Here is a 10,452-nt window from a genome sequence, read left to right on the forward strand (position 1 = left end):
AGTTTAGGATTGCACTGTAATTCTTAGTTCAAGACTGCAAATTACACACACATGCACACACACTATATCCAGCCTTTCTACAACTGCTGAAAATGTCTCACAACATCTGTACTGAAAAAAAGTCTACTCATAGCCTAGATCCACTTTATAATTTTGGGTAGAGAAATCAATATTTCTTAATGCGATAAATAAGAGATACTTCCAACATTCCCCAAATCCAAATTTTGGAGTTCTAGTATATAACAGGAAAGGTGTCAGTGATTTCCTGAGCACAAACACGTCTTGAACAGCAGCAACTGGAATGAGGGACAACCTTCCCATTGACTGTCCTTTGGGTTCCGAGAGATGGTGATATTTAAAACATACTAGTAAGCCTGTGGTATTTGCAATGGGGATCATGTCACAGAAACGTCAAAGCACAAAAATTTTCACCTTGCTGCAAATCCATATCCAACTCAAAATGGTGCTTCGCTTGTTTCTCTAAAGCCATACAAGCATTTCTTCAAAGCCCTCCAAGTTTTTCCTCCAGCAGAACTCCTTGACAGCTGCTGATTCTGCTGTGGTATTTTTGTGCCTGTGATACCACATGCTACAAAATTATTTTTAAAAAGAGGGAGTTAATTCAGTGGCCAACACCCCCTCCCAAACACACACATGTTTGTATGCCAAAATAGACACCCTGTGTGACAGGATTTAAGAAAACATAGCATGTGTGCAGTAAGGTACATAACCCTTGCCATATCCATTCCTAAAGAAAAAGCAGGTTCCCTTCTCCCTCAGTCTAAGAGAAAGACAATATAGAGAAGCTGTGACAGATAGTCTGCGGTGAAACAATTGGCCACTGTAATGATGTTCAAAATAGCTGGTCTCAATCGAAAGCATATCTGTTCAGCACAGGAAAGGAATTGCTGGGAGTATGGGCCAAGCTACAAGTGACGAATGACACTTGAACGACAAGTGTATTTCTCCCTGTTCACTTGCCCTCCACTCAATCCACTTGCCGTTCAAGTGTCATTCGTCATTTGTAGCTTGGCCCTGAGAGGGAAATGCATTCCTTGGCTGTTCATGAGTCTGGGTCACAGCTCGTTTGGAAGATAGCTTCATAGCTCATAGTAAATCAAGCCAAGTTAAAGCTTCTTGCCAATTTGTATCTTGTATCTGCCAAATATCAGAAGTAATTGTATGTAATCAACAAGTAACTGAATACTGATGTAACCAAATACTGTGTGTAACCAATGAAGAGGCACGTAACATGTATGCACGTGATTAAGCTGTTTTGGCCTTTTTATTTATGTATAAAAAGAAAGTTTGAATTGAAGGGGGGGGGGCTCAGTCCTTTGTGACAAAGTCACGCTGAGTTCCCAGCTGGCTAATAAACCTGCATTCCTTCCTGATCTTTTGTCGGTCTCAATCCTTGATCACTTCGGGCTGCTACAATAGCGTCCTAGGCGGTCAGCATACACTGGCCTTCTGGTTAAGTATTGCACCATTATATTTTTAGCTGTTTGATTTTGATGGATTATTTTTAATATGGCAGATAGGGTTGTTTTTGATATTATGTATTAGGGTCCAGATCTATTTTATCTCGTACGGCATATTTTGCTTTTTTCTGTGTTTTCTATTTTTTTCCCTGGTCAGGGACTGTAATAAACAAATGAATGAACCATAGCATCCAATAGGAAAAACTGTGGTGAGCAGAGGTTTAGTTTTTGACCGACTTTAGGATTAGCTTTATTTGTGAAGGTGTTAGGCCAGGCACATTTGGACAGATGGATGGATGAACAGACAGATGGACAGTCTTTTTATTGTTGTAGCTATTGTGTGATCTTGACTCTTGTCACTTCAATCAATTCTAGTTGGACAGAGTTCTTCCTGTCAGAACTTCTGTCGGAGTTTGCTCACCATGGAAATCTTGAAACTCAGTCACACACACCCAGGAGAAAAAGAGAACTGAGGTCAGGTTGATATTGAACATGTTTTTGATTTACAACATGCTGCTCAGAGCGTAAATGCTTTACAGGTAATCATCTCCCCTAGGAATGATCCAAATCACGATAATTTTGTGGTTCAGCATCTCAAAGCTCCTTTTTCAGAAGGAGCAGGAAAACAAGGAAATCTGAAAGTGGTATAAAATGTCTATGTGTCGCCAAGAGAGCTTAGAGTAAGAGGAACCAGGCATAGTTAGCACAGTCTCTGAAACTCTGTTAGCCCAATCTCAGTCATTACCACTGAGACAGACATGGAGCTCAGCTTGCTGATATCTATCTGGCATTCAAGGCATGCATTGGCTCACCATGCTGGCACTAAATCTAAAGTCGAAACATTGAGAAATGCACCAGGCAATGCTGTAGGTGGATACAGAAGAGTCCGGGTCTAAACAGAAGCAGTGTCGCTGAGGACTTTAGGAACAGTGATGTTTCCATTTCTTCTGCTTCAGTTGGGTTACATCATAGGGTCTATGAGGTGCTCCATGCAGGATCCCCTCCATGTTCCACATGAGTGGTTTCAATCAGGGAACCTCCTCATTGGTGGCCTTCTTTCGCAAATATATTACCAGTTTCACAAACCATCCTTCCAAAGAAATCCTTCTCAAGAGTTGTTGGACATCCCAGAGTAAGGAATTCCAGCTGTCTCCATTGGCATTTCTTCCATTCTACCATTTGAGTTGGAGCTTTCTACCGTGTTGCCCTATGATGAACTATCTTCTCTTGTATTCCTCACAGCCTGTATCCCCTGCTCTTTTCAACGGACAGCTTCCTTACCTCTATAGATTGCAGTCCTGAAGCCCTCTCGTGATGTTTACTTGGACACAACCAAGTACAATCCTGATAAGCAATGCTGGTGTTGTGCAGCCCCAACATTATTACTTGAATCTAAGAGGAGGAGGATTATTAGATCAGAAATACAAATATAAATCCAACCCTTCTACTGGCTCATTTATATTGGAGCCAGAATAAACTTGTATTGTAGTGAAATGCCTTGGTGCACTTCAGAATTGTCTGTTAAAACAGCATTTAATTCTATTTGCAGTGTGGTGACCAAGTTCCACCAGCATGCCCTGGCCTTGGCATTTGCTGTAAATGAGATCAACGAGAATTCCAGCATCTTGCCCAATATCACTTTCGGGTTCCACATCTATGACAGCTACTACGATGCAAGGATGACCTATCGGACTACTCTGGACCTGCTCTTCAAATGGCATATATTCATTCCTAACTACAAATGTGACAGACAGAAAAACCTCATTGTTGTCATTGGGGGACTGAATGCTGACATAACCTTCCGCATGGCAGAAATCCTGGATCTATACAAGATTCCACAGGTAGGATCTATACAAAGGAATGTAAGTGACTTGACAAAGTACATCTGGTGGTTGATAAGGAAGAGAGATTTTTGTCAGGCCAAACAGTAAAGTCTTATCTTAGGCCTAAAAGATCCAAACCAAATGAAGGGTTGTACAATGCAGACGAAGCTAGTGGAAGGGCATTAAAATGTAGAGGGAAAAGTGAGGAGATGTTTCCAGATTTCTTTGCAAAGATCATAAATCCCATGACTGTTGATCAAGAGTTCTTGACATGACCTCTATCTAGGTCCTTCAGATAATATGCATTGCATAAAGATCAAAACATATCCTTAATTCATCTGTAAATATCATTTATTTTTAGCTTACATATGAATCATTTGCAGTATGGGATGATGATAAATCAGAGCCCCTTTCCTTTTACCGAACGGTATCGAATGAAGCCGAGCAATACATGGGGATTATTAGATTACTTCTCCATTTCCGATGGACATGGCTTGGGCTTTATGCTGTGGATGATGACAACGGAGAACATTTCTTGCAGTCCATGGATCCATTATTTTCCCACAATGGAATCTGTTTGGCCTTTACAAAAAGAATCCCAAACCAAGCCAGTTGGGATACCTTATATGAAATGGCTGACTTCATTTTATATGCATACCTACCTTTTGCAGAGAGCACGGCTAGTACATTTATCCTGTATGGAGAATCTAGGACCATTGTAAGGATGATTACTTTTATGTTCTTAATTGATCATAAATTTATGGAACGTACATCGTTTAGAAAAGTGTGGATTCTGACAGGCCAGGTTGATTTTGCAGCAACAGGCCTTCAAAGGGGCTCTGATTTCCAGTTCTTCCATGGAGCCATTTCCTTCGTCATTCACTCAAATGAGCCTCCGGGATTCCAGAAATTTCTTCAGAATGTCAATCGTTGGGGGACACAAAGAGATGGTTTTTTCAAAGATTTTTGGGAGCAAGCATTTGATTGTTCATTTCTAAATGCCCAGGAGCCCGTAAATGTCAATGAAACGTGTACTGGAGAGGAGAGTCTAGAGGGTCTTCCTGGGTCTCTTTTTGAAATGTGCATGACTGGACATAGCTATAGCATCTATAACACTGTCTATGCTGTGGCACATGCTTTGCATGCCATGTATTTAGCTGAATCCAATCACATACCAATGGTAGATGGCAAAAAACAAGAAGTTAAAGATCTCCATCCTTGGCAGGTAATGTCTTGAACAGGTTAGTATATATGAGGTGAGACCACATCTAGCCTCTTCCAGCATGAATAATGGACACACATTACCATGGCTGCAGAGGGGAGGGGACAGTCTCTGTGTATGGAATTACGGGAGTTCAGGTAAGCTGCCTTTCATCTCTGCAAGAGAGCTGCATCGTCAGACTATGTATAGACGAAACTAATAGATGCTTGAAAACAAGGAAAGATCTTTGGAAACTTACATGGGAGTCTAATATATTATCACCATTTTCTTTCAACCAGATCCATCCATTTCTTCAAGGCATTTTGTTTAACAACTCCGCTGGAGAAACAGTGTCCTTTAATGAATACAGAGAGATGGGAGCTGGATTTGACATCATGAACATAGTCACGTTTCCAAACCAGTCTTTCCGTAGAGTGAAAGTTGGAAAGATAGAAGAGGAAAAAATCATGGTTGATGAGGATTTAATTGTGTGGCAAAAAGGTTTTCACCAGGTACAAATTCCCAGGTCTTCAGGTGGCAGGTTCCATCTCCTCACCTGAAGGATGATTCTTGTTGCACATGTAGATCCATGTTTTGGGAGATATAGCTTAATAATAAATAAATAATCACTTTCTTCATATTAACACTGAAGATATGTTTCTCATTGGTTGTGGCATAAATATATCTATTTCTCACAACAGTTAAAGCAGGTATATATGCAAAACCAAGTAATAATTCAGTAGTTCTGAGAACACCATGTCAAATTTACTTCTAGAGTCAGAGATGGCTCCTTTGGGTCATTCCTGTCTCGATGGAATACTGAGCGGGATTGGGTAGTTCAGTTGTTTCCCCAGCTAGGTGAGTGACTGCAAGCATAATGTCTGCCAAGGATGAGGTGGTAATAGTACTGTAGTTTTTTGTATCATGTTATTTCAACTATTCCTTTGCTTACTTACGCAATGCAAAATGCATTTCTTTCTGGACAGGCACCCCTTTCTGTGTGCAATGACTACTGCCCCCCTGGTTATCACAAGAAGAAGAAGGAAGGGGAGAAATTTTGCTGCTACAGTTGTGCTCCTTGTCCAGAAGGGAAAATTTCAAACCAGAAAGGTACGGCTAGAAGGGTTAACTCTGCTGACGATTGCTCTGTTAGCATATCCAGTTTTCTAATATTCATTGACCATTGAATGGCTTAATGTCATGAGCAAATGCAAACATTTTAACTCATTGGTCAAGGTATTCCTGCTGAACAGCTTAGAGAATCATGCCACTGCTATTGAGTGTATTGACTTACACTGTGTAATCTACTTGAGTCAGAGGGCCAAGCTACACATGACGAATGACACTTGAACGGCAAGTGGATTGAGTGGAGGGCAAGTGAACAGGAAGAAATACACTTGCCATTCAAGTGCCATTTGTCACTTGTAGCTTCGCTGTCAGTGAGAAAGAAAGGGTATAAAAATGTACCCAAACAAACAAGCAAAATATTTGTCCTGGGAAATACGTTTTCAAGCTTATTCATAGAACACAACAGAAGCAAATGTTTATGTGTTTTTCAATTGGTCCTGACATTACCTGCATTCACAGTATCTTTAGCAGCAGCTAAAAGGGGGAAATGGATAGAGTGTTATGTGCAGGGCTTTTTTTCAGCAGGAACGTGGTGGAATGGAGTTCTGGAACCTCTTGAAAATGGTCATATGGCTGGTGGCCCCACCCCCTGATCTCCAGACAGAGGGGAGTTTAGATTGCCCTCCGCACCACTGGAGCGGCATGGAGGGCAATCTAAACTCCCCTCTGTCTGGAGATCGGGGGCGGGGCCACCAGCCATGTGACCATTTTCCATGAGGGCAACCCACTGAGTTCCACCACCTCTTTTCACAGAAAAAAAGCCCTGGTTATGTGACAGGAAAGATTATGTGTCTGATGATGCATAATCAGTGTCATACATTTAATGTGCTGAGCTCATTCTCATGTTTGTAAAACTTCAGAGGCATCTTTAGGTCAATGTAAATAACAACAGCAACAGCAGCAGTTATATACCACTCTTCTAGACAGATTAGTGCCCCACCCAGAGCTGTGAACAAGTTAGTATTATCATTATCCCCACAATACAGCTGGAGAGCTGGAGCCGAGAGGAGCAGCTTACCCAAGGCCTCCCGCTGAGGTCATGGCAGTAGTGGAATTCGAACCAGTAGAGTGCTGGTTGTAAACATGAAGACCATTTATTTATTTAGTCTATTTCTATGCCCCCTCTTCAGAGTCCATCTTGAGGTAGTTTGCAGTTAAAATAATGTAACAACAACAACAACAACTGTGCTTATATACCACTCTTCTAGACAGATTAGTGCCTAACTCAGAGCTGTGAACAAGTTAGTGTTATTATTATCTCCACAATACAGCTGGGGAGCTGGGGTTGAGAGGAATGCCTTACCCATGGCCACCTACTGAGCTCATGGTAGTAGTGGGATTCGAACCAGTAGAGTGCTGATTCATAGCTAAACCACTTAACCACTGTGCTACAGCAGCTCTCTAATATAGAACAACAAGCCATTAAATACAATCCATTGAACAAAAGCGGCATAAAAACTCTCCAGACCAGAAGCAGACCATTAAAAAGTGAGTAAGATAAAACTTCTAATTAAAAGACTAAATAAGATGGTATATTTTGTCCTGGCTCCTAAAAGATGGGTGAATATCAAGGGGGAAGGGATTCCAAAGACAACGTGGCGCCCCAGAAAATGCCAGCCTCACCGCCTGCTTCACCTCTTAAAGCCAGTTTGTAGTAGAGGTGTAGAGTCTGTTTGGAGTAGTGGTTAAGAAGAGTGGCAGGACTCTAATCTGGAGAGCTGGATTTGAATCCCCACTCCTCCACTTGAAGCTGGGTGACCTTGGGTCAGTCACAGTTCTCTTGGTACTCTCTCATCTCCATCTGCCTCACAGATTGTTGTGGAGATAATAATGACACCGACTTGTTAACTTTTCACACTTACGGTTTAAACTGCTATTTATGAGTGTTTGCCGCAATTGCAATGGCTTCAGCATAGCACCCGCAGGTTCCACACTGTCCGAGGCAGTTTTGATTTTGTGTCTTGCTTTTCATTTTAGATGGCTTTGAAGCCTCAATGCAATTTGGGCTTTTTGGGCTTTGCAATTCATGTCACATATTTAAAAAAAAAATTGAGAATGCATAGTAACGTTGCAATGTTGGAACCCATCATCATTTGCTGATTGGGCTGTCCCATGCCCACTGAAGAGGCAATTGATGGTGGAGTTCTGGGGGGAAACACGTACTTTTTGTGCTTGTTCCACTCTCTCTTTTTTTTTAAAGCCAAGCCAGGAAAGGGTTAAAATGCTGCTGCTTCATCCCCTCCTGGCAACTTCCCTGCTATTTGGTTTTGCAAATGGCTGTGCAAAATGTTGTTGTTGTTATTTGCATTAGCAAATAGCAAAGAGAGTGTATGCACATACCTCAAGGGAGGAAGGGAAAAGCAGCCATTTAACCCTTTCCTAGCTTTTAAGCCAGCAGGGAATAAGCAGCAACATTTGGAATCATTCCTGGCTTTGGAAAAAAATATGAGAGTGCTTGCATACCTGGGAGAAGGAAGCCAATGGAGAAGCAGCCCTCACTTCACTTTACTGATAAAAATGGCGGCAAAGGAGTTCAGAGAGCTGAGGAGGGTGGGAGTGGTTAATTCCGCACAGACCAATCAGCTCCCAGGGAAAAGGAGAGGGGGGAGAAGCAGAAGGGGAGTATAGATTTCTCACTGACTTTAATCAGGCCAGATGTGTCTTGGCAATGGCTTCAAAATAAAATTGCAGTATGTTTGCAGGGGGGGAAATCAGGACTGCACAGACAAACATCAATACTGCGTCCCATGATTACCTTGCAAGTATGAAACTCCTGCAAACACGGGAAGCAGAACAGATACAGAAATGCTTTAAAAGTCCAGGAGTGGTATATAAGCACAAGGTTGTAGTTGTAGTAGTTGTTGTTGTTATAGTAGGGACACAGAGAGCTGGGTTTTGCAGGTAGATCTTGAGAGTGGAGATGGCCCTGCCTCCAATGTTTCCCCCACTTCGAATAGACCCATGAAAACTGGGCCAATGACCACCATGAATATATACCGATACAGCCACTCTTCCCTTTTTTCACAGATATGGTTGACTGTATCAGCTGCCCAGAATTTCAATATCCAAGCAAGGACCAAGACCAGTGTCTTCCCAAACAGAAAACCTTCCTGTCCTTTGAAGAACCCTTAGGGATCTGTTTAACTTCAGTTTCTACTTCTTTTTCCCTGATCACAGTGTTAGTGCTGGCCATTTTTATTCAGCACAGAAATACCCCCATAGTCCGAGCCAACAACTGGGAGATCACCTACATTCTTCTGGTCTCCCTTCTGATCTGCTTCCTCAGTTCTTTGCTATTCCTTGGACTTCCTAGGAAGATGACCTGCTTTCTCCGACAACCAGTTTTCAGCATCATCTTCTCAGTAGCTGTTTCTTGCGTGTTGGCCAAAACAGTCACTGTGGTTGTCGCTTTCATGGCCACCAAACCGGGGTCCAGCATGAGGAAGTGGGTGGGGAAAAGCCTTGCCATCTCTATTGTCCTTTCCTGTTCACTTATTGAAGCAGGCATTTGTGCAATATGGCTAGGAACCTCTCCCCCCTTCCCAGATTTGGACACACAGTCACTGACAACAGAGATTATCGCAGAATGTAATGAAGGGTCTGCCATCATGTTTTACATTGTTTGGGGCTTCTTGGGACTTCTCTCCCTCATCAGCCTGACTGTGGCTTTCCTAGCCAGGAAACTGCCAGACGCTTTCAACGAAGCCAAGTTCATCACCTTCAGCATGCTGATCTTTTGCAGTGTTTGGGTGTCTTTTATTCCAACCTACCTGAGCACCAAAGGGAAATACATGGTCGCTGTGGAGGCATTCTCGATCTTAGCCTCTAGTTCTGGCTTACTGGGTTGTATTTTTTTCCCCAAATGCTACATTATTATGCGGAGGCCTGAGTTGAATAGCAGAGATAAGATGATCAGGAGAAACCATTAAAGGATTGTTGACTTCTATTGTATATATGAAAAATCAAAAAGAGTCCAGTAGCACCTTTATGACTAACCAACTTCATTGTAGCATAAGCTTTCGAGAATCACAGTTCTCTTCGTTAGATGCATGCATCTGCATCTGACGAAGAGAACTGTGATTCTCGAAAGCTTATGCTACAATAAAGTTGGTTAGTCTTAAAGGTGCTACTGGACTCTTTTTGATTCTGCTACTACAGACTAACACGGCTAACTCCTCTACATCTATTGTATGTATGGAGACAGGATTTTCATCCAGTGGCACTTTAGAGACCAACAAGGTTTTCAGAGTGTCTTTCAAGTGCCAGAGCTCCATTCTTCAGACACAAGTAGGAATGGAGATCCTTGAGCCTTTATATTCCAGGGGAGGGCCTCAGGGTGTAAAGGTACAATGCAGCTGATAAGAGCAGAAATTAGCATCCACAGAGAGATAGGAACCCAAAGTCTCTGTTGAGGAGGGGAAGGGGTTTCCATTGTTCTGAATTTGTGAATAAACTCTTATTTCAACAATTTCATGTTGTCCTCTCCCCTTGAAGTTTCTCTGTTTGAGGACAGCCACTGTCCCGGGAGATTAAAATATCCCAGAAGATTAAAATGTTTTTCACTGGGTTTGTATTTGTATGTGTAGTTATTGTTCATTAATTGTAGGTGTTAGGGTCCTCCTCTTTTACATAGTTACATTTCTTTACAGGTTGTTTAGAAGGGTTGCCTTTTTCAACTTTATTTTGGAGGCTGAATCAGGCGAAGACGGAGGTCCTGTTCTTGGGCCGTGCACTGCTACAGTTGGGAATCCAGCTCCCAGCCTTTGATGGGGCACCATTTGTGCCCATTCCATCGGTCAGGAGTCTCGGACTGACACTG

At 42.3% G+C, this 10,452-nt stretch overlaps 1 protein-coding gene across 1 annotated transcript; it reads left to right on the plus strand.

Moving 5' to 3' along the window:
* Nucleotides 1-2,009: 2,009 nt before the first annotated feature.
* Nucleotides 2,010-9,562, plus strand: LOC129339963 (vomeronasal type-2 receptor 26-like). Its single transcript, XM_054994523.1, has 4 exons — nt 2,010-2,020; nt 3,031-3,322; nt 5,492-5,615; nt 8,661-9,562. The coding sequence occupies exons 1-4, from the start codon at nt 2,010-2,012 to the stop codon at nt 9,560-9,562; spliced, it is 1,329 nt and encodes a 442-aa protein (XP_054850498.1).
* Nucleotides 9,563-10,452: the final 890 nt, after the last annotated feature.

The sequence above is a fragment of the Eublepharis macularius genome, chromosome 12 (genome assembly GCF_028583425.1).
Source record: "Eublepharis macularius isolate TG4126 chromosome 12, MPM_Emac_v1.0, whole genome shotgun sequence".
NCBI classification, from domain to species: Eukaryota; Metazoa; Chordata; class Lepidosauria; order Squamata; family Eublepharidae; genus Eublepharis; species Eublepharis macularius.

Bases quoted from the DNA above. Each gene is read 5' to 3' on its own strand.
- LOC129339963 (XM_054994523.1), top strand. The intron at 3,323-5,491 runs GTAGGATCTATA...CTTTCTGGACAG, and splicing joins ATCTATACAAGATTCCACAG to GCACCCCTTTCTGTGTGCAA. The intron at 5,616-8,660 runs GTACGGCTAGAA...CTTTTTTCACAG, and splicing joins GAAAATTTCAAACCAGAAAG to ATATGGTTGACTGTATCAGC.